We start from the raw sequence: 24,142 nt of genomic DNA, 5'->3' as shown, positions 1-24,142 counted from the left end.
AATCAATTAATGTGAACGGGAAGGAAGAGAGGAGGGTAGGTGGAGGCGAGTGGTTACAAGTGGTTACGAGTCAAAAGCAATGTTAAAGAGGTGGGCTTTCAGTCTAGATTTAAAGGTGGCCAAGGATGGGGCAAGACGTAGGGGCTCAGGAAGTTTATTCCAGGTGTAGGGTGCAGCGAGACAGAAGGCGCGAAGTCTGGAGTTGGCAGTAGTGGAGAAGGGAACAGATAAGAAGGATTTATCCATGGAGCGGAGTGCACGGGAAGGGGTGTAGGGAAGGACGAGTGTAGAGAGATACTGGGGAGCAGCAGAGTGAATACATTTATAGGTTAGTAGAAGAAGTTTGAACAGGATGCGAAAACGGATAGGGAGCCAGTGAAGGGTCTTGAGGAGAGGGGTAGTATGAGTAAAGCGACCCTGGCGGAAGATGAGACGGGCAGCAGAGTTTTGAACCGACTGGAGAGGGGAGAGGTGACTAAGTGGGAGGCCAGCAAGAAGCAGATTGCAGTAGTCTAAACAAGAGGTGACAAGGGTGTGGATGAGGGTTTTGGTAGAGTGCTCGGAAAGAAAGGGGCGGATATTACGGATGTTGTAAAGAAAGAAACGACAGGTCTTGGCGGTCTGCTGGATATGAGCAGAGAAGGAGAGAGAAGAGTCAAAGATGACCCCAAGGTTTCGAGCTGAGGAGACAGGGAGAATGAGAGAGCCATCAACAGAAATAGAAAACGGGGGGAGCGGGGAGGTGGGTTTGGGGGGGAAAATGAGAAGCTTGGTTTTGGTCGTATTTAATTTCAGGTATCGTTGAGACATCCAGGCAGCAATGTCAGACAAGCACGCTGAAACTTTGGTTTGGATGCAAGGTGAGATATCAGGGGTAGAAAGGTAGATTTGGGAGTCACCAGCATAGAGATGGTAGGAAAAGCCATGGGATGAGATTAATGAACCAAGGGAAGAAGTGTAGTGTCCCGTCCCGGGCTCTTACCTGGCGGCCTGCAGTAGGGGGCGAGGACCAACGGAGGCCGCGGGATCCGGGGCGGCGGGGACGAGCCGCCGACGGGGCCGGCGCTGCCGCGGGCCGTTCCAAGGCCGGCGATCCGCTGGGGCAAGCGCCGGCCTCGGAGAAGGAGATTCGCCGGCCAAGATTGTGGCGCCGGCGTCGTCGTCCTCCTCGCTGGAGCGGACCCGCGAGCCAGCCCCACCTACTCGCGCCGGATTGGCGCATCAATAAGGAGACCCCGCCCGCCGAGCAGGCTGGCCAATCCAGGCCTCCTGTGCCTGCCTGGGCCAGGGGGATTGGCTCCAGCTGCTGGCAGGGGAAGGACGGGCGGGGGATTTAAACCACGAAACGGAAGGAGTTCAGTGCTTCCGTTTCGTTCGTCAGAAGCCCACACAGTGGATCGGAGACTGTGTCCTCTTCAGCTAGCCGTCCTTGCTAGCCACCTTCGGAGACTGTGTCTTCAGCTAGCCGTCCTTGCTAGCCACCTTCAGAGACTGTGTCCTCTTCAGCTAGCCGTCCTTGCTAGCCACCTTCGGAGACTGTGTCTTCAGCTAGCCGTCCTTGCTAGCCACCTTCAGAGACTGTGTCCTCTTCAGCTAGCCGTCCTTGCTAGCCACCTTCAGAGACTGTGTCCTCTTCAGCTAGCCGTCCTTGCTAGCCACCTTCAGAGACTGTGTCTTCTTCAGCTAGCCGTCCTTGCTAGCCACCTTCAGAGACTGTGTCTTCTTCAGCTAGCCGTCCTTGCTAGCCACCTTCAGAGACTGTGTCCTCTTCAGCTAGCCGTCCTTGCTAGCCACCTTCACTGTGTCTTCAGCTAGCCATCCTTGCTAGCCACCTTCAGAGACTGTGTCTTCTTCAGCTAGCCGTCCTTGCTAGCCACCTTCAGAGACTGTGTCTTCTTCAGCTAAGCCGTCCTTGCTAGCCACCATCAGAGACTGTGTCTTCTTCAGCTAGCCGTCCTTGCTAGCCACCTTCAGAGACTGTGTCTTCTTCAGCTAGCCGTCCTTGCTAGCCACCTTCGGAGTCTGTGTCTTCAAGCTAGCCGCCCTTGCTAGCCACCTTCGGAGTCCGCGTCCTTTTCAAGCTAGCCGCCCTTGCTAGCCGCCCTCTAGAGACTGAGTTGCTGACTACCAGCCAGGCCGACCTTCACCCCGCGGTTCCAGCAGTCCTGCTGACCGCCTGCAGCTGAGGGCTCAACCCTCGGTGAACGGCGGTCGCCGCGGGTGAAGATTCGGGGTGCGCGGCGGTCCTCGGAGGTCTTACCAGGCCTCCGGGAACCTAAGGGCTCACCAACAACCACCACAGGACATGTAGATAGAAAAGAGGAGGGGACCAAGAACAGAACCCTGAGGTACGCCGACAGGCAGAGGGATAGAAGTAGAAGAGGATCCACCAGAGTGAACACTAAAGGTGCGGAGGGAGAGGTAGGAAGAGAACCAGGAAAGGACAGAGCCCTGGAATCCAAGTGAGGACAGGGTATCGAGAAGTATGCTGTGATCGACAGTGTCAAAAGCAGCGGAAAGATCAAGAAGAATGAGGATGGAATATTGACCTCTGGATTTAGCCAGTAATAGGTCATTGGCGACTTTAGTAAGCGCAGTTTCAGTTGAGTGGAGAGGGCGAAAACCAGATTGTAATGGGTCAAGAATAGCATGTGAGGAGAGAAAATCAAGGCAGCGGCGGTGAACAGCACACTCAAGTAATTTGGAGAGAAAAGGAAGGAGGGAGATGGGTCGGTAATTAGAGGGACAAGTAGGGTCAAGTGAAGGCTTCTTAAGGAGAGGTGTGACCACAGCATGTTTAAAGGCAGCAGGGACAGTCGCAGTGGAAAGTGAGAGGTTGAGAATGTGACAGATAAAAGGAATAAGAGTAGGAGAGATGGCATTAAGAAGGTGGGTGGGAATGGGATCAGAGGAACAGGTGGTACATTTTGAGGAAGAAAGGAGAAGTGTAGTTTCCTCAATAGTAACTTCAGGAAAGGAGGAAAGGGAATGAGGGGAAGGAGAGAGAGGGGAACGGACTAGTGGAGGGAGAGCTGGTGAGGTAGAGAAAGCAAGGTTTATCTTTTGAACCTTGTTGTGAAAGAATTCAGCAAGGGTCTGAGGAGATAATGAAGGGGGAGTTGGGGGAGGGGGCACCTTGAGGGGAGAGTTCAATGTGGTGAAGAGAAGTCGAGGATTAGAGCCAAGAGAGTTGGTCAGTTGGATATAATAATCCTGTTTGGCATGTAAAAGAGCAGATTGGAAGGAGGTCAGCATGAACTTAAAGTGTAAGAAATCCGCAAGGGCCCGAGATTTCCGCCAGAGGTGTTCGGCGGAGCGGGTACAGGAACGTAGGTAGCGGATATTAGAAGTCAGCCAAGGTTGGGGTTTTGTACGCCTTACAGGGCGGGTCATCAAAGGTGCAAGAGTGTCTAAGGCAGAGGATAGAGTATTGTTGTAAGAAGAAACAGCCTCGTTGACAGACGTGGATGGTGCCACAGTAGAGAGGAGGTTTGAAACATGGGAGGATAGAGATGAAGGGTCAATATCGTGAAGATTCCTAGATAAATTAGATAGGATAGGACGGGACTGGGAGGGAGGAGATTTAAGTGTGAAAGTTATAAGATGGTGATCAGAGGAGGGATGATCAGAGGCAAGGAAACTAGAAGGTGAACAGTTGGAGGAGAAGATGAGATCAAGACAGTGACCATTTTGATGAGTGGGGGAGGTGGAGCATAGTTGGAGATTAAAGGAGGACGTTAAAGCGAGTAACTTGGAAATATAAGAGTTGGAAGGATCATTAGCAGGAATATTAAAGTCACCAAGGATGAGAGAGGGGGAGGAAGGATCATGGAAGAAGGCAAGCCAGGCGTCAAAGTCACTGAGAAAGGATGAAAGGGACTTATCAGGGGGACGATAAATGACCGATATTCGAAGAGGCAGAGGAGAGAAAAGGCGGATAGAGTGGACTTCAAAGGAGGAAAAACAGTGAGATTGAGGTGGAAGAAGGGGTTGAAATCTGGAGGAAGGAGAGAGAAGTAGTCCAACACCGCCCCCAGAAAGGCAGGGTAGGCGCACACACCCCTGATGCCGATGCACACCGTTGCATAAGGTCAACCAGCAGCTCAGAGAGCAAGGCCCCGATGCGCTTATCAAGGGCCAACACCGGGAAAAGCTGGGGTACCTGCTGAGGTGCAGGTTGCAGAACTGCTGGGGTCGATGCAGGAGCTGGATCTCAGCTTCTAGGAGACGTGCGCATCAGTACCTTCTGTATGGAGGGGGAGCGGTTCTCTCGGCGCAGACGCTTCTTGGGTGCTGAATCCTTTGATGCTTCAGAGCTCCTGGCACCATGTGTTGAGGGTGACTGATGATGATGCTTCTTGACCTTCGCCTGAAGCGTGTCACCAAGGCTCCTTGGTGCTGACAAGGACGACGTCGAATCCTCGTGTCGCCTCAGGTCAGGTTCGACAATGGACGGTCCAGGGGGGCTTGCACAGCAGGAGGCCTCGAGGTAAGTGGAGACCCACTTGATGCTTCACTGCTCCAAGTGTCTAAGGGTCTAGTAGCTGCAATGCTTACCAACACTCCCAATGCAGGTGGGATGCTCGACGTCGATGCTGACGCCTCCAACTTCGATGCCAATGTGAAGGAACCGGACTTGGCTCCAAAAATCCTCTCTCGTTGAGCCTCTCTGCAAAGCTGGGTTCTCATCTTCATACAAAAGCAGAGAACACAGCAGGGTGACCTTCCCAGAGATTGTCCGATTGCACCGGGTACAGCGCTTGAAGTCACTGAGAACCTTTGTGGTCATGGATGGGAAAATGTTGACTATATTAAACGAAGTGATGGTGCCTAAAAAAGGGGCAAAGGCACAGAAAAGGAAAGGGTAAACCCCAACCAAAGTCAGGGCCTAAAAACGGCCTAATGACGTCAGAAAAAGAAATAAAACTTAAAATTGGGCAAAAAAAAGAAAACTTCAAAGAAATTAAAGGGAAGGAAAATGAGGGTACAACAATAGGAACACAATGGAGAAATCGAAAAAATAGCCGAAAGGCACAAAACATAGCTCTCTAAGACCAAGCAAATGGGGAGATGGTAAGAAAAAACACAGAAAAAGAAGAACTGAGGAGACCGTGTTCATGTGATGGGTGGAAAGGCACGCGCGCATGCGCTTTGGAGCGATGCTTGCGCTCCACAAAGCTCTTTTTTAGCTATGGCAAATGCTGGACCAGGCAACGTGGATCGGCGTCACCCACTTGTGAGAATATTGAAGCCTGCTTGTCCTCGGAGAATAAAAGCTTGTGTCCTAAATTTTTTATCATGCTGCCCTGTCTCTTTCATTTCTCACTGCTGTCTGTATATACTAGATTCAGTTCTCCTGTCTCTTCTTTAATCCTTTCCTCTTCAGGACTGGTGGAACTCGACATCCTTTGCAAACTACTATCGGACATGGAACATTGCGGTCTATGAATGGCTACATTATTATGTTTATCGGGACCTCTTCCGGGTAGGTTGAACCTATGATAACTTAAAGTAATCAAGCAGCTTAATCTCCAGTTCATAAAAGGGGAGATAGGACCAGCTCAAAAAAAAAATCAATGATTTATTATTTAATTCCAGATGAAGAACATTTAACAGAAACCAAATCTCCTGTATGATTAGGTATAACTAATTGAACTACTTCCTACTATAATATATGGTAACATATATTAAATGTTTTTTTCCTGGGGCTCTGGGGGGGCTGTTCCAGGGTTTTGGTGGATGCTGCTGGCTGGAAAAGGTTTAAAGTTTAGTTTGGGAATTGTTAATGGAGTTAGCTGAAGAAAGTGTGAGATGTTTCTTAAATATGCTTTTATTTTTCAAGAAATAAACCATGATTAAGTGGGGATTGTACTTTAAAATGTTCCTTTCTGTTTTGGGTACAAGTCAGGTTAAAATTGACTTTGAAATTCTCTGTATAGGAAGTTTTGCATTTACTTCTATGGGGGAGGGAGATTCTAAACAGATCAGAAAAAAAAACTGTCTTTCTCTGATAAGCTGATTGGTTGAGTGATGTCAGATCCTCTAGGGGGGGTGAGTTGCCAGGGAGACTGGAGTGAGCAGCAGTGTTGCCAGGTGGGCGGTTTTCCCGCCCAATTGGGCGGTTTTCTGCGACCCGCCGCAGGAAATTTTTGCCCGCGGCGGGTTGCGTTTTTTTGGGCTTGTTTTGGGGTCTTTCGGCAGTTTTTTGAGTGGTTTTTTGGGCCGCGGGGGCGGGGCTAGTGACGTTTTGGGCGGGGTTAGTGACGTTTTGGGCGGGGCCGATGACGGGTGAGGCGGGGCTGATGACAGAAGAGGCGGGGCCGATGACGGCGGGGTTGATGACGGCGGGGGTGGGGTTTCAGGGGCGGGGTTTGACTTTGGGCGGGTTTTGGGCTGGATTTGGGCTGATTTGGGTAGGGAAAAAAATTTTCACCTGGCAACCCTGGTGAGCAGAGAGACCAGGGCTGTGAACATGGATTGAGAAAGAAAAAACGTATAGTGTGTGTCTGTGTAAAAGTAAGAATAAAAGTATGGATTTTGTGAGTTTAAAGTGAAATGTGATATTGAAAAAGGGTACTTTAATATTGAAAGTGAGTGAAGGTGAGCTTTGGTGCTGAGAATGAGATGATTTGAGCTTAAAACAGACTGCCTTTTTCATGATTGTGTTGCTGAATACATGTGAGGAAAAACTGATGTATTTTGGGTGGGAGAGAGCTGTACTAATAGAAAGCTGTGAGAAGTTTTAAACCAAATTTAGTTTGGTTTGGAGTGAAACAGAGGTATGTATGTCCCAGCATGCAGTGAATGGAATGGTTAAGTTCTAAGGGAATTTAAGGTCATGGAAGGTGGAATGAGAGTCTGTAGGCTCAGGTATTAAGTGGACACATGGCTGCCTACTCTTTTTAGAATAGGGGGAAACAGTTGAGACTCAGGTTCTGAGAGACTGTGATTTCTGCTGGTAGTTATACTAAGTGAAAGAAACTATAAGGGTGTCAGGAAAAAGTATGTAAGGATTTTAACTCTGACACAGGGGAAGGACTGAGAGGTGAATCTGTGATTTGAAGAAAGAAGCCATTAAACTGTGTCTGGGGCGAAGGTGTGTTGTTTGTGAGAGTTCTGAGTTCAGTGCAAGCAAGGTTTGGAATTTGACTTCAGAATAAAGAAAATCCAGCACTGCTGTTGTCTGAGTGTGTTGTATTCTCCAGATTGATCTGATAGCTGTGAAGGGAAAAGTTATGCTTTTATGTGAAGTCTGTGAGATGGAATGTTGAAGCCTGCTGGATCATTTTAGACTAGGGAAACAACAGTGAGAAATAGGTTTTGTAGTGAGAAAACCTTTAACTTATTTTATTTCAATTAGAGAGTTTGGCCACAGTATTGAGAATTGGTTAATAGTCACCAGAGCCTAAACAAGAACAGAGGGAGTTCAAGGGTCTTGCCTCCATTTATTTTCTTTATAAGTGAGGTTTAGGGAGAAGAAATCTGGGGGAGTCATCCTCTGAAGGGTTCCAGATGAGCTCCAATGCAAGAAAGACATCACCTAAATAAATTCAACCACAGCTAAGTGACATTGCCAAGGGTGTTGAAAGAAATATATTATTTTTTCACAACATTTTAAGGGAAAACAAAGGAACAGACCATCAGACATTAAAAATCCATGAGGTCCCTACAAAAACACCAATAGTGCACACAAAGAGACCAATTTCTACATCAGGAAAGAGAATAACCACAAATATCTGATTTTGATAAAAGACAATTTAAATACATCTGAAAAGGTTCTTTTCCACCTTTTTAGGTGAAACAGACAAAGTTAAGGGTATACATGTAGTTCTACATTTGAATGTTGAATATGTAATTGCAGTTCTATTAAGCTTCACACTAATTGTGAATTTGAGTTTATTTGAATGAAAATTTGCTTGCATTTGTATTCTATAAGAAAGAGATAATTTGCAAATCTGAAAGTTTGGTCCTTCCATTTCAGGAACAAATCCTAAATTTAGATTCTTTTCTTCCTTTATTCTTTGAGAGTAAAGGACGAGGTTAGTTTATTTGTTCCACTCCCTCGGCTGTGAGTGGGTGTTCCCTGGATATTCGCCACGACTACAACCATAAGGTATCTGGGAGCACATCACTACAGTCCAGCTGAGAGGGGTGGTAACACTACCCCCTTTTAAAATTTAACAATAAGATTAGAACATATTGGAATAAATTTGAAAAAAAGAGCATACTGATATTTTCCTATTGGAAGTGGTCCTTGGGGTATAAAAATCTGCACCTTAAGAAAACAGTTGGAAGCTAGCATAGGAACCAGGCAAACACCCTGCAGTTCTGGCTGCACATCTTTAAGAGGGCATGTTGACTAGTGTCAAATTATGCACTGGACAAAACCCATGCAAGCAAATGATGGACTGGAGCCAGATTTGCAGATTTCTTTGTGCAATATTGTATTTCTTTTTAGAATGAAATAAGTTGTTTGTTTTTTTCACTAGCTTTAAATCTGATGTGAATGCATGCAAAATATCTACAATTTTACAGCTTTTTGTTCAGCCCATGAATTTAGATTGTGAAAAATGAGTAAGAGTGAGACCTATGACTGAGGACCAGACTGCTCTTGGCTATGTCTTAGGAGTAAAATGCACTAGGCTTTACACACAGGTTAACTTGTCTTTTGTGTACAATTTTGTGGATGCCATATATAGAAATGAGTTTTGCACATGAGCTAACTTTGTGCAAAGCCTCAGGTAGACTTCACCACACAGCTCATTTAAATCTGTGGTAATGAAGATATCAGCCATTTGGTGCAGATGCAAAGAAGTGCGCAGAAAACTAGAAGGCCTACCCCAAGGTTTTCTTATACTGGGTTTTAAGCACAAAGTCAGAGGAGGAGTTAAAGGTTAACTCATTCTTCTGTAGTCAGCACTGTTAATGAGTATTGTAGGTTTGTCTTTTCTCTTTACCACAAATGTATGGGGCTGGCTTTGTTGAAGAGGAGGAGCTGAAGGGGGAGTGTGCAAGTGTGATAAAACAGGGGATATATCTGTGACTTTTTATGTGAATGTATGACATATTTGTTCCCCAGTGCATTTCCCTTGTTTGGCCAGCAGATGGTGACTGTTTTTTTTTTTTTTTTGTAAGGCTATTACAGAAGTTTTTTTTCCTGCCTGAGCTATGAGGTAATCTTTAGTCTCTGTCCTGAGACCCTGTTCAAGGCTTATGAAAAGTTAATTTCTTGGAGCTTCTAAGGCATTACTCAGGTAGTGACAAAGTGTTTAGACAGTTGATTCTTATTCAGTTACCGGTTATTGCCTGTTATTTTTCCATCTGTTTTATATGGTTCACTGTTCTAGTTCTGTGACAATAAACCTTGCTAGTTTATTGGCTCTGTTGTCCTGGACTCCTTCGTGGGACTGGAGCCACCCACGAAAGCTGCCAGCTTTGGTGCAGGAACTGAAATGCTCTTCAGTGCAGGCTTAGGATTACCTGGGCAATCCACTTTAAAATGTCCTGTACGCCCACACTGGTAACAGGGACTAAGAATCCTGGTGGTTTGTGTGTTAGGTCTGTGGATACTTTCTATAAACTGTGGGACCCCTGTGATTGTGGCCCCAGTGTCCTTAGAAACCACTGGAGAAATAACTTGCTTGTGGGAGACTTGCCCAGAGGCAAGTTGGACCCAGCACATCAGTGCAGAGCACATGCACAGGTGGTAGCAGGAATGAGCAATGCTAGGGCAGACCCTTTAGGTGGCTGCAGGATTAACCCCTCCAGGTGGGTTCTAGGCATTTCGTGACAGACCTTTAGTGCCTTCTTGTTTTGGTGGCAGCTTGGTGGGATTGTCAGGCTCAGTGTGTGGGGTGAGGGTCACTATCCACTGAGTGGTTCAGAGTATTTTCTAAATCTGTAGCCTTCAGACACAGAGCACAGTGAATGAGTGCAGCAATAACAGGGTCCCTTCCCCATTCTTTTTTTTTTTTTTTTTAGTATTAGGAGATTAGCAGCATGCTGATGGTGACTGACAGAGGCCATCAGACACCGGATATGCCTGTTCTAACACAAGAGCAACCGGATCACCTCAGCGAGGAGGAGTTGCAGGACCTGCTTACGTAGAGTTCTCCTGGGGGCAGAACAGACCCCTTGTGGGCAGAGGCCTGTGAGTTGGTAGTGCCGGATGCCATACTATCTGACATTCAGAAGATCTACATGCTAGAGCGACAGCGGCAAGAGGAATGGGAACAGCAGCAAGAGGAACGGGAGTTTCAGCTGCAGAAACTGAAGTTGGAGATTGAAATGGTCTGTATTCAAAGCTCCTGCCCAACCCCTGTGCCAAGACTAGAGGTAGGATCCATTGCCCCGATCGGGCCCAAGCTGTTTGCGCAGTTTGATGATACTTGAGGTGACATAGATGGATATCTAACTGCCTTTGAAAAAATTTGCCGCCTCAATGAGATTCCTCAGAAAAACTGAGTGCGCTATCTGGGAGGAAAGCTTACTGGTAGAGCATTTCAGGCATTCCAAGAACTGTCCATGGAGATGTGCTCCCAGTTTGAGGAGGTGCGCAAAGCTTTGTTGAACCATTATGCCATTACCCCTGAGACCTATAGACTAAAGTTCTGGACTTTGCAAAAGGGGGCGGATGATACAGGGAGTTTGTGATCCAGTTAATATACCAGCATCAGCAGTGGCTCAGTGGAGCTGAGATTAAAACCCTGGAGGACTGCCAAAATCTGATGGTCCTGGAGCAGGTTCTTCAGCTTTGTTGTACAAAGGTGAGGGAACATGTTCAAAATCACCAGCTCTCTACTCCAAAGAAGGCAGCGGAGTTGGCTGACATCCTTGTGGCTAACCGTCTCTGGTTGGCAAAGAGAAGCCGTCCGTATCCACAGCAGCCAGGATGTAAGGGCAGCCTGGGCCCTCAGACAAATAGTCCTGCAACCTCAGATAGTCAGCAAACCCTCCAGTGTTTCCCAAAAAACTAAAGGTTTTAGGCATGAACATCCCTGTTACCAGTGTGGGAGTATAGGACATTTCAATGCAGATTGCCCAGGTAATCCTAAGCCTGCACTAAAGAGCATTTCAGTTCCTGCACCAAAGCTGGCAGCTTTCGTGGATGGCTCCAGTCCCACGAAGGAGACCCAAGCAGTTACTGCAGCACAAAAGTTACTGGTCATTCATCAAACAAGGAAGCAGATGGGTTTCCACAACACTACAGCACTCCAGTAACTGTGAATCTGACCCAGGTGGCTAGGCTTGTAGACACTTGTCTAGCATGACTTTATTATGACCAGAGCTAGTGCCAGAAGATGCTATTCTTCCAGTGCACACTGTGGATGTAGTGTTAGCCAGTGGATCCAAAGAGACTGTACCCATTGCTCGAGTATTTCTTGAGTGGGGTACCAAGCCTGGATAGAGGGAAGTAGGAATAATGAAAAGCATGCCAGTACCAATGCTGTGTGGGACCGACATAGGTCATTGAGCATTACCCTTGATAGCGGAGTTAGCATTTCTGCTTTGGTAACCCACAGTCAGGCACAGGCGGCCCAACAAGCAGAAGCAGCAGAGACCACCTCTTCAGTTCCAGATCTTGAGCTAGTCCAGGTGGAACCAGCTGACCAAGTGGCAGGAGGAGGCGCCCCAGTGCTTCCAGAAGAACCAGTTCCAAAGGTGACCGAGGCCATGAGAATGGGACAGCCTGACTTATTTGACACACCAATTGATCAGACTGTTAACCCTGATTTGTCAGAATCACTAGCAGAAACCCTTCCAGATATGAATACTGATAAAGGACAGAGACATGCTTTTTAGGAAGCACAACACTCTGACCCTGACCTGGAACCCTGAGGCAGAGGACTGGTTAGCCAACCAATGAGACTTGTAAAGACTGCATCCTATGGAAAGGGGGCTTGCTGTATAGAGAGACTGATTCCATTGATCCTAACAGGCTCTAGATAGCAAGCAAACAGCTTATAGTGCCCAAAGCATACAGAGAACAGCTCCTACAGATTGCACATGACTTCATTAGCAGGACATTGGGAGGTGACACGCACATGCACTAGATTGACACAGAACTTCTATTGGAAGGGAGTATCTCAAGTCATAGCTGACTATTGTTGAACCTATGATGCATGCCAAAGAGTGGGTAAGACCCAAGATCACCCTCAAGCCCCCCTGAAACCCTGACACAGAACGTCTATTGGCCAGGAGTATCTCAAGCCGTAGCTATTGTCAAACCTGCGATGCATGCCAAAGAGTGGGTAAGACCCAGGATCACCCCCTGAGCCCCCCATTATCAGTGAGCCATTTGAAAGGATAACTGTGGATATAGTGGGGCCTTTAGGTCTCCCTAGCCGTACTGGGAAAAGGTATATATTGACCTTGGTGGACTTTGCAACCAGATATGCTGAATCGGTAGCCTTATCCTCCATAGAAGCAGAGAAAATTGCCACTGCCCTGCTAGAATTATTTTCCCGGGTAGAATATCCACAAGAAATACTCTCAGACTAAGAGACACAGTTTATGTCTGATCTGATCCAAAATCTGTGGACCCATTGTGGAGTGAAAACTGTCAGTACCAAATATCTCCCTGAAACTAGTGGGTTGGTGGAGAGATTTAATGGGACATTAAAGCATATGTTAAAAACTTTTGTGGAATCAGGAGACTGGAAGAATTACATACCCTACCTATTATTTGCATACAGAGAATGGGAATGGAACTTATATACTGCCTTTCTGTGGTTTTTCCAACTACATTCAAAGTGGTTTACATATTATATACAGGTAACAAAATTCTACTCTCCACAGTTTTCAATGCATGCCTGCTGCAGACTGCCAAGGTGGAAAGAAGCATTTTCCTGCCAGCTGAGATGTTTTTTTGGTGGTGGTGGTGGTGGGAGAACATTTGGTGCCCACCCACTTCTTATCTAGGCCCACCCAAAATCTGTTGTCTGGCTACGCCCAGTGGTGTGCTGTAGGTGGTTATATATATATTTTGTAAGAGGCCAATTCCTACCTATGTACTCGCTTATGTCTAGGGGGCGTGGCCTCTGCCCAACCTTAGCTGCATGGAAAATAACGGACAGACCAATGGAATATATTAGTTTATTTATACAGCGTTATATACAAAAATATAGAAAACTCTTATCAGCTTATAGCATCAGCAATTCCTTATTGCATGCACAATGATACCAAACTATAGAGAATAACTATGATTATCCTATGGGCTAAAATCTGTAATAACAGATAAACACAATACCAAGATCCTAATGATTACCACACAAATCTTATACTAGGCTAACAGCAACTAGATCATAAATCCTGACGTCACACATCTGATGGGTCCGAGCACAGACTAATTATCTAACCCAGCCTGAAGGAAGTAAACTATGATCTCACCGTCCCGGTCACCAGATCAGATTCCTTCCGATTCCTCAGCCGAATGTCTCAGCGAGGTCCCACAAGCTCAGGTGATGCACTTGTCTTGATCAGCCACAGATGATACAGACGCAGTATAGATCCTGTAGACAGCTGTAACCTGGGGAAAAGCTTTGCCAGGTATTATCAGTAAGTCTCTCAGGTAAATCAGGTGCTTGCAGAAATGCAAGTGTTCTTCTCCTCTCTTCTTCTGTTCGGTTCTTCAGCAACTAACTTGTTTCTGTTCCCGCTTCTCAGACCAATCCGTTTTCTGGGAGCCAATCAGAAATAATCCCACCATGTACTCCCAGCATCTGTATGAAGCTTCCTTTGTCCGTCTTATCTCGTAAGCTCTCTCTCTCTCTCTCCCTCAGGGACATGCATTCTCCCCCGATACAGAGTGACCTTGAAGGTGGTGCAGGCTTCAGTAAATCTATTACAAGCTGAAATGCTGACTTCTGCACAGTTGGTAGTCAGACATATAGGTGAAAGGTTGCAGCGTCCATGTTGGCTGACAAGGTGCTCTCATTTGCACACAGGGTGGGTGAGATCACAGCAAATACTCCTACAGTGCTGGTAAAATTTTAACAACAGGCTCTCTCCCCGGTCCACCTCGGCGCCCCCCGTCCACCACTGCACCCCCCCCAATCCACCTCTGCGCCCCCCCCAAAAAAATTGCAGAGCTAGCTATAGCCGGGGGGGGGGGGGGGGGCAATGCATTACTCTCTCCAGGAAAAAAAAATTTAAATGATCCCAGGTTCCAATCTAATTCATGTTTAATATGGGATAAAATGCCATAAATAAGTAAATAAATATAAACTTTTAATGTTCAGCACCTGATTCTCAAAGTGGACTTATTCCAAACACTATAATGAAAATAAAATTATTTTTTTCTACCTTTGTTGTCTGGTGACTTTGTTTCTCTGATCATGCTGGCCCAGTATCTGATTCTGCTGCTCTCTATCTGTTCCCTTGACTCTGTTTCCAGGGCTTCCTTTCCATTTATTTCTTTTCTTTCCTCCTTTCTTCTTCATTTCTGGTCCTCTGCAGACTTGACTGTACAGTGGATCCAGCTTCTGCCTATTTTCTCCATCCATGTGCAGTTTCTCTCCTCACTTCCTTTTCCCTCATCTAATCTCCTTCCTCTATCTTCCCTCCATGTCCAGCATTTCTTCTCTCTCCCTTCCCTCCCCTCCATCCATGTCCTGAAACTCTCCTCTCTCCCCTGTCCTCCTCTATCCATCCATACCCAGCAATTCTCTTCTCTCCCCTGCCCCCCTACCCATCCATGCCCAGCAATTGTCTTCTCTCCTCTGCCCCCCTCTATCCATCCATGCCCAGCAATTGTTTTCTCTCCCCTGCCCCCCTCTACCCATCCATGCCCAGCGATTCTCCTCCCTCCCCTGCCCTCCCCTCCCATCCATGTCCAGCAATTCTCCTCCCTCCCCTGCCCTTCCCTCCTGCTCCCATCCATGTCCAGCGATTCTCCTCCCTCCCCTGCCCTTCCCTCCTGCTCCCATCCATGTCCAGTGATTTTCCTCCCTCCCCTGCCCTCCCCTCCCGCTCCCATCCATGTCCAATGATTTTCCTCCCTCCCCTGCCCTCCCCTCCCGCTCCCATCCATGTCCAATGATTTTCCTCCCTCCCCTGCCCTCCCCTCCCGCTCCCATCTCATGTCCAGCGATTTTCCTCCCTCCCCTGCCCTCCCCTCCCGCTCCCATCTCATGTCCAGCGATTCTCCTCCCTCCCCTGCCCTCCCCTCCCACTCCCAAACATGCCCAGCGATTGCCCTTCGCCCCCACCGTCCCCTCCCGCTCCCATCCATCTTTTTTAAATACCTCCTCGCCGTTGAAGCGCCGCGTTAAAGTCCTGCTGCCCGTCTCTAGCTTTCCCTCCCTGTTTGCTGCAGTTCGTGTGAACTTCGTGCCCTTAGTCCCGCCTTCTGACGTATGATGTCAGAAGGCGGGACTAGGGGCACGAAGTTCACGCGAACTACAGCAAATGGAGGAAAAGCTTGGGCAGCAGCAGCAGGGCTTTAATGCGGTGCTTCAACGGCGAGGAGGTATTTAAAAAAGATGGATGGGAGCGGGAGGGGACAGTGGGGGCGAAGGGCAATCGCTGGGCATGTTTGGAAGCGGGAGGGGAGGTAAGCATGGCGCCCTCCTGCCATGCTTACCTCCTGCAATGGATCCGGCTCGCCCCAAACAACAACCGGCTCGCAAGAGCTGTCAAAATTTAACAAGCGGCTCTTACGAGCCGGAGCGAGCCGGCTCCAGCACATCACTGGCTACGCCCCTGGTATAAGGCTTTGCTGTCTTGCTGTAGGATTAAACTTTTTGCTCAGACTGGTGATATGTCTGTTCACCTTGTTGTGTAGTGTGACTGAATGCAGAGCCCTGGAAAAGAGCTCATGTTACAGAGGAAGTAAAACTGTTGAGCTGCCCATCTTGTGATGCAGGAGTCTAGCATAGAGATAAAATCTTAAATTCTGTGCTCTGTTCTAAGTATGGAAGAAGGCTCAAATAATGTAAAATCTTTGCATAAAGAGGAAGTATTGGGAGCCTGTGAGGGGAGGAATCCAGAGACAGAAAGGATGATCTGAATTCTCAGAAGGATCTTGGAAGACCAGCCTGTAGCAAAGAAACAAGAGGACTTGAAATGGTTGCTTTTTCCATCTACAGGAAGAAGAAAGGCAGAACTGGGAAGATTTCAAGACTGGAGTTTTATAATCCACTAGTGCAGGACAGGAGCAAATATGTTTTCTACAAACTGAACACTTAATTAGCAACAGAAAATTGTGCATTGTTTGGATTTATCACCAGTTTGTAGAGAGTGGGAAAAGATCTGCTGGTAACCTGTTCTCAAATTTATCCAGCGTAGAATATTTAAGTGGAGCATGGAAGACTGGAAATCATTTACTGGTGGAAAGTAGCTGATTGTTACCTGGACGTAATGGAGGTCCCCTCAATGCAAGGCCCAGGGCCCAGTGGTGGCCCCTAGAAACTTCTGGGGTGGCCCCTATCATCATTCTGGGGCTTTTTGTTTTGTTTACTACTCCCTGCCTCCCTAACCAAGCTTGTGACAGACAGGGAAGTGTTGGTAAAGCATAAAGAGACTTTGGGGTCCTTTTAAAAAGCAGCAGTAAGTGTTAATGTGTTTTTTAGCGCTGGGGGGGGGGGGGAGAGTGTATATGTTCTCCGCTAATCGGTTGGCACGTGGGCATTGGTTCATTGCGCAAGTCTCCACTGCCTACAGAATGTGATAATAGGAAAATGAGTACATGGTCATTCATATGGAAAATTAGCCATTGTACCCCTGTTTGGTTAAAAAGGCCCCTTGAATTCATTTTCATTTTAATCAAGAGACTTTGGTTTGAGAGCCACATTCTGTCCATTGTCTTCATTGTAGGTGAACTGAAATAACTTATAGCACCTACAATTCATTACAAAGTCTCTATAGAAATGTTCCCTGAAAGCATAGTCTGGAGGAGTGGCCTAATGGTTAGTGCAGTGGGTTGGGGAACTGGGTTTGATTCCTACTGCAGCCTCGTGTGACCCTGGGCAAGTCACTTAGCCCTTCACTGCCCCAGATACAATTCAATACTAGATTTTGAGTCCACCTGGAAAAGAAAATGATAAACCGCTTAGATCTAGGCAGTATAAAAATACTTAAATTAGAAAGGGTCTCCGTATTCTTTATTGCTCATTTTCAAAGCAGATGGACTTTTTTTAGGCATTTTGAAAAATCCATTTGCTACAAACATCCAAATCCAGATTTTGGAAAGTTGGAATTTGGACATTTTGCAGTGTAGTGTATGCAAATACCAAGGAGTCATGTTGTGGGCGGGACTAGGCAGGTTCCCAAAATGAAGCTGGTGTTTCTTCCACAAGGTGGACCAGCCCTGCTGGTGAGTTATTTCTGCATCTGCCTCAGCTCTAGTCCCCAGTTCTGTGACTGATTGCCTGTTATGTGACCCTGGGGCAGTCACCTCGGTCTAATTCCTATTTCTCTCACTGGTGAAGTTACTGTAAATGCTTCATTTGGAAGTTTTGGTGCACCCTGTAATTTAATACTGCTTTGGGATATGAGAAAAAAAAAAGGGGCTGACAAAACAAAAATGAGACTAGGAAGAAATTCAGTATCTCCAGATCAGATCTTTATTCTTAATTGTCCCTGGCAGGAGTCTAAAAAAGTGCTACAACTTCTCCCTCAGGGTCTCATACAGAGTGGAGCAGATGTTAATAAATGACTCCTTTGAACACTGCCTTGAGCATCTGTTGTCAAGGTGGCCAACAATTACTAATCTCTCTGCAGGTAAGTAGGGTTTTTCCCCCCTTTTTTTGCTGAAGCAAACACTGTGTTTAATGTTCACAGAGACTGGAGTTTGTAAATATGTGAATCTGCCAATACTTGCTTTATTTTTTTCCTTTTATGTGTAGGCAGTTGCTTTAGTGCCCAAGTTTGAGAAATATTTTGAGTGCAATAGTGTTTTCAAATGACATGTTTGTAGCATGCGGTTCTGGAGTATAGAGCAATGATTCTCTAGCCCTCTCCTGGAGGTGAACCTAGCTGGTAGGTTTTCAGGATCACTGCAATGAATACGCATGAGAGAGATTTTGTATTCAGTTGGAAAATGGTTGTATTCAAATCTTCTCATCGACTGACTAAGTGTATTTCCAGGAGAGGGTTTGGAAGGATTGTAACTGCTTTGTGTGAATTCTTTTTCCCTCAGCTGTCTGCAGGGGGCAGTGTTGAGTTAACTCACATAAAGCAGGGTAGAGCACCAATAGCTAACTAGTTAACCAAGTTGTTTACAGACTTAGGTTGTGTCCTGGAGATTATTGAATCCCGGAAAGCATTTTTTGACTTAGATCTGTTCCCTGGATCTGTGTGGTGTCAGTATTCCCTTGCCGTGTGTGGCTCAGACTTCCTGAGAGCTGCCCATTATTTATTTATTTATTTGCTGCATTTGTACCCCACATTTTCCCACCTATTTGCAGGCTCAGTGTGGCTTACATTATATTGCATTATATGATTCCCTGGCAGAATCCTGCAGTACAGGGCATTTTCTCTCATCTCTGCGGGATTGTAACGTTAGCCCTGGCCTCTCCCCGCCTCACCCCTACTCTCTGGAGCCAAAAGCTATTCAAAAATGTATTACTGGTCTGGTATTTCTGTTCATTTGCTTTTTATTTATCCTTTTAAATAGGCTATTGCAGCAGCTACACTGTAGCCAAGATGGCTTAAGGTTGTCACCGTTTCTCATTTCTCTATAAACTGAATATAGGGACAGTGTCTTCCATTTATTCATATACAGACACAGCATTTCCTTAATTACCTTCCTTCCACCTCACCCATGGCACGCTTCCCATAGCTTTGCACAGCCTCCCCCATAGCGCACACTTAAACCAACCCTTGTAGTTCTTTCTCCTGAACCCCTACCCCTCCCCCCCCCAAACCCTGGGACAGATTCATCTAGTGCCATTCCTGCTTATGCCTATAACGTTTTTTTCCCTGTTTTTCCAGCTGGTAAAAATGCCTTGCTAAAATATCCTGTTGGTTATCCTTTTGCCCAGATGTTTGATGCTAGTTGGTCATTGGTGGAAATGAAAACTGTAACGGTATTCAAACATACGTGGGATAAGCATAAAGGTGGGGATAGTGCTGGGCAGACTTATACGGTCTATGCCAGAGCCGGTGGTTGTGAGGCGGGGCTGGTGGTTGGGAGGCGGGAATAGTGCTGGGCAGACTTATATGGTCTGTGCCAGAGCCGGTGGTTGGGAGGCGGGGCTGGTGGTTGGGAGGCGGGGATAGTGCTGAGCAGACTTATACGGTCTGTGCCAGAGCTGGTGGTGGGAGGCAGGGATAGTGCTGGGCAGACTTATATGGTCTGTGCCAGAGCCGGTGGTTGGGAGGTGGGGATAGTGCTGGGCAGACTTATACGGTCTGTGCCAGAGCTGGTGGTGGGAGGCAGGGATAGTGCTGGGCAGACTTATATGGTCTGTGCCCTGAAGAGGACAGGTACAAATCAAAGTAGGGTATACACAAAAAGTAGCACATATGAGTTGTCTTGTTGGGCAGACTGGATGGACCGTGCAGGTCTTTTTCTGCCGTCATCTACTATGTTACTATGTTACCTGGGACAATGGAGGGTTAAGTGATTTACCCAGAGTCACAAGGAGCTGCAGTGGGAATCAAACCCAATTCCCCAGGATCAGAGTCTGCTGCACTAACCACTAGGCTACTCCTCCACTCAGGAGTCTACTAGGTTTTCCCCATTAGATCTGCTTTATGGCCGGAGGGTGAGCGGGCCCCTTGACCTAATAAGAGAACATTGGAAGGGGAAAGTTGACACCTCTGATACCCCTGTAATTGAATATGTAGTCAATATGCAGCAGTAATGAGAAGACCGTGTGGGCTTTGTCAGAGATAACTTGCAGGTAGCTCCTTGCAGGTATCCCAAACTAAGCAAAAGACCTGGTATGATCATAAAGCCTGAAACAGAGAGTTTCATGAGGGCCAGCAGGTACTTGTTTTAGTCCCAGTACATTAGAATAAACTTCAGGCTAACTGGGCGGGACCTTACAAGGTCATACGGCGCCTAAATGATACAAACTATGTTATATCTATGGACTCTCAAGACAGAAAGCAGCGTACCTTTCATGTAAATATGTTAAAAGCCTATGCGGGTCGGACAGCCATGATGTTAGCTGTGTGCAGCCCACCAGAAGAGTGTCAAGATACCTGAATTCTTAGTAGAGACATTACCAGAGGGATCTACACAACAAGTTGTAGTGAGACAGCAGTTAACCCCTACCCAGAAACAGCAGCTAGAAACAGTATTGCAAAAGTATGCGATGCGTTTTCTACTAAACCAGGAATTACTTATTTGGCTAATCATAATGTAGATACCGGTGCTCATAAATCACTGAAGCAGAGTGCCTATCGAATATCTGCTGAGGTGGAGAAGCAAATGAAACAGGGGATTGATGAAATGCTAGTCCTAGGTGTTATAAAGAAGTCTTGTCCCTGGGCCTCTCCTGTAGTTCTTGTCCCTAAGAAAGATGGCACAACTCGCTCCTGTGTGGATTACAGGAGGCTTAATGAATGTATTGTGTCTGACACCTATCCGATGCCCCAGATGGACAAGTTGCTAGATCATTTAGCTGGGGTCCAATACCTGACTACAAAGGACCTTAATCAAGGGTAATGGCAGATCCCCCTAACAGCTGCTGCTCAGGAGTGATCAGCATTTATTACTCCATTTGGCCTTTATGAATTTACTGTGATGCCTTTTAGAATGAAAAATGCCCCTTGTACGTTCCAGTGCTTGGTCAATCATCTGTTAGATGAATTCCTTATCTTGATGACACTGCTGTATTTGGTCAGACTTGGGATGACCACCTGATTCATTTAATTGGGGTGTTAGACCAAATCAGGTAGGCCCACCTGACCATCAAGCCCAGCAAATGTCAAATGGGGATGGCAGAAGTGCAATATTTAGGGCACATAATGGAGGGTGGACAGCTAAAGCTTGAGTCAGATAAGGTGGAAGCTATATAGAATTGGCCCACTCACCAACCAAAAAACAAGTATTAGCCTTCCTTGGGACAGCAGGGTATTACAGGAAGTTTGTACCTCACTATAGCACCAAAGCCAAGCCCCTGACTCACCTGATAAAAAAGAGACTGCCCTGAATCATTACCTGGTTGCCAGAGTGTGAAGCGACCTTCTAAACATTAAAAACTGCATTGGCTACAGCTTCCGTCCTAGTTGCACCTGATTACCAACAAAGATTTGTGGTACAAACATACCTCGGCATATGGTATTGGGGCTGTACTCAGTCAAGTGAATAGCAGAAGGGGGAGGAGCACCCCATTGTGTACCTGAGTTGCAAGCTTCTTCACAGAGAGGTAGCCTACACCACTATTGAGAAAGAACGTTTGGTCTTAGTATGGGCCCTTAAGAAACTGCAACCATGCCTGTATGGGCGAGACTTTACTGTCATCACACATCACAATCCATTGGTCTGGCTTAGGAGAGAAGCTACTCCGATGGAGCCTGTCCCTGCAGATGTACAACTTCACCACACAACACCAAAAGGGCAGTGAACATGGCAATGCTGATGGACTCTCCAAGAAGGAAGAACCAGAACCGTCTTGATACTAGACTGTTGAGACTCGACTAGCGGACTGAAGAGGCCACAGTCTGGGACCGAGGTCTCTCTTAAAGGGGGGAAGTGTGACAAAACATGGGACTTCTTATGTGAATGTATGACATATTTGTTCCCCAGTGCATTTCCCTGTTTGGCCAGCAGATGGCGACTGCCTTTTTTTTTTTTTTTGTAAAGCTGTTACAGAAGTGACCATTTTTTTCCCCCACCTGAGCTGTGAGATAATCTTTATTCTCAGCTTGGGAGCAAAAAGGTAAACATTTCTGTCCTGAGACCCTGTTCAAGGCTTGTGAGCAGTTAATTTTCTGAAGCTTCCCAGGCTAGGGAAAAAGTGTTTAGACAGTTTTAATATTCATCCTTATTCAGTTACCTGTTATTTGCCTGTTACTTTTCCATCTGTTTTATATGGTTCACTGTTCTAATTCTGTGACAACAAACCTTGTTAGTTTAATGGCTCTTTTGGCCTGGATCAACTAAGAATCCTGGTGGCTTGTGTGTTGGGTCTGTAAGTGCTTTCCAGGACCTGTGGGACCCCTCAGTAACCTAGAAATCACCGGGGAATAACTTCAGAGTGGGAGACTCACCCAGAGGCAAGTGGGACCCAATCGATGGGGTGGAAGGTGCTAGTGTAGAGCACAAGCAGCAGGTGCAGAAGGACCTGAGCAGTGCTGAGGACAGACCCTCCCAGTGGCTGCAGGGTTAACTCCAGGCACGTGCTAGGCATTTTGTGACAGCAGGAACAAAGAAATGCTAGACTGCTGTATTTTCAAACATCGTGTATTGGCACCCCAACTGAATGCACACATACATATATGTATATGATGGAATGCCATTTTGCACAAAAATAATAGGATTGCAAAAATTATATGTGTAGGATATCAATCCAACACACACGCGGATGCACACATGCAATCTGGGTGCCAATACAATTTTCTCACATACCAAATATAGCTACTGTTATTTCAGCCCCATGTACACATGTATGTGGCATATTAATACACATTTTTTGTATATAGGGTTAGATTCTATATATGGCGCCTGAAAATTCCATGCAGAAAACAAAATACGCCTAGGTTTATTCTCTAAAGTACACCTAAACTTTATAGAACAGGCTTAAATTTCCTCACGGTATATAGAATATGCTGAGCACTGGTCCACATGACTAAAGTCAGTCGCAGTCAATTAAGCCAACTAAAACCTGGTGTGAATCCTGACAACTAAATTGGGTGTGGAGCGGGTATGTTCTATAACAATGCGCATAGATTTTAGAAACACCCATGAATCACCTGTTCCACACCTATAACCACACCTACTTTTCAACTATGCAACTTTGAATTTAGGTGTACCACATTACAGAATATGCTTAGACTACAGCGTGCATAAATTCTAATTAATCACAATTAGTGATGATAATTGCTTGATAATTGCTGATTAGCTTGATGACTAAGTTATGGTCATTGTTATTGAATACGTTTTGATTCTGGTGTGGAAATCTCAGTGCCATATACAGAATCCTGGGGATAGCCTAACTACCATGTTATTTGCTTACTGCACTGTGGCACACTTTTAGGAAACCCTGCACTGAGCTTTAGCAGAGAGCCCAATCACACTGGTTTCTGGGTCAGCCTGTTTTCTGGTTATAGAGAGGCTTCACCATTGCAGATTCAAAGGTCAGCCAGGTAAAATTATGCCCTCCCATTCCTTTGGTTGCACAGCACTAAATTTTAACATTAGATAATGCCAAAAATTATAATAAAGCAGATTTCTTCAGTGTAAAGCCCAGAGGCCAATGACAGCCCCCGGAGACCTCTGGGAAAGTCTTCATTGGTTTTTTTTCCCTGCTACTCTGCCTCTCTACCCAGGTTCAGAACAGAAAAGGGAAAGCGGATAAGGGGAAGAGCCATATACTTGAAGGACAAGACATTTCTCAATAGACAAAAGAGAATGCATTTGGAAATGTTCACAACCTTGAGGATAACCCCCAATGAAATGTCAAGGTGGGCTGGTGGGGATGGATGTCATTGACACAATGTCATGGCCTCACTTGAGAATATATTTGTCAGTTCTCCTTCAGCTCATTAGAATCCAAAGTGGTCACAGCTTAAAAATGAATGAAGACCATTGTAATAAAGCAATTTTTGCAATTGCCATGCAATAATTGGGCACTTATGCTTTAGTAAAAGGCCCCCTAACTGTGCACAAAAGTATTTCCAAAGTCTGATCAAATTCAGCCCTACCCACAACCTCTCCATATTATAACTATTATCATAATTATCAAACTCTGTATTTTAGTGTTAATTCAAAAAAGTAAAACTATTGTTTACTGGTAATTTAAACTAATCACCTCAATTCTCTCATTGTATCCCTTGTATCATACAGTTTCACTAATACATACTCACCTGAGGTTTTAATGGAAATCAGTTTAAACCAGTCCCTAAAAAAAAAAAAATCTGCTTCGCAATTTGCCATCATGTAAAGATAATTCTCTGAGGACAAGCAGGATTGTAAAATCCTCACCTATGGATGTCACTGACAGAATCTGGCGTGGGAATTTTTAAGGCA

At 46.1% G+C, this 24,142-nt stretch overlaps 1 protein-coding gene across 1 annotated transcript in view; it reads left to right on the top strand.

Moving 5' to 3' along the window:
* LOC115466732 (sterol O-acyltransferase 2-like) overlaps positions 1-24,142 on the top strand; it is a 347,349-nt gene that overhangs the window by 256,569 nt on the left and 66,638 nt on the right. Inside the window, exon 13 of the mRNA XM_030198190.1 lies at positions 5,387-5,485. Coding sequence (XP_030054050.1) covers positions 5,387-5,485 — 99 coding nt within the window. The remainder of the gene's footprint in view (positions 1-5,386; positions 5,486-24,142) is intronic.

This window comes from Microcaecilia unicolor, chromosome 3 (genome assembly GCF_901765095.1).
Source record: "Microcaecilia unicolor chromosome 3, aMicUni1.1, whole genome shotgun sequence".
Lineage (NCBI taxonomy): Eukaryota > Metazoa > Chordata > Amphibia > Gymnophiona > Siphonopidae > Microcaecilia > Microcaecilia unicolor.
Note: the sequence above shows the minus strand (reverse complement) of the source record. Positions and strands in the feature narration are given on the sequence as shown.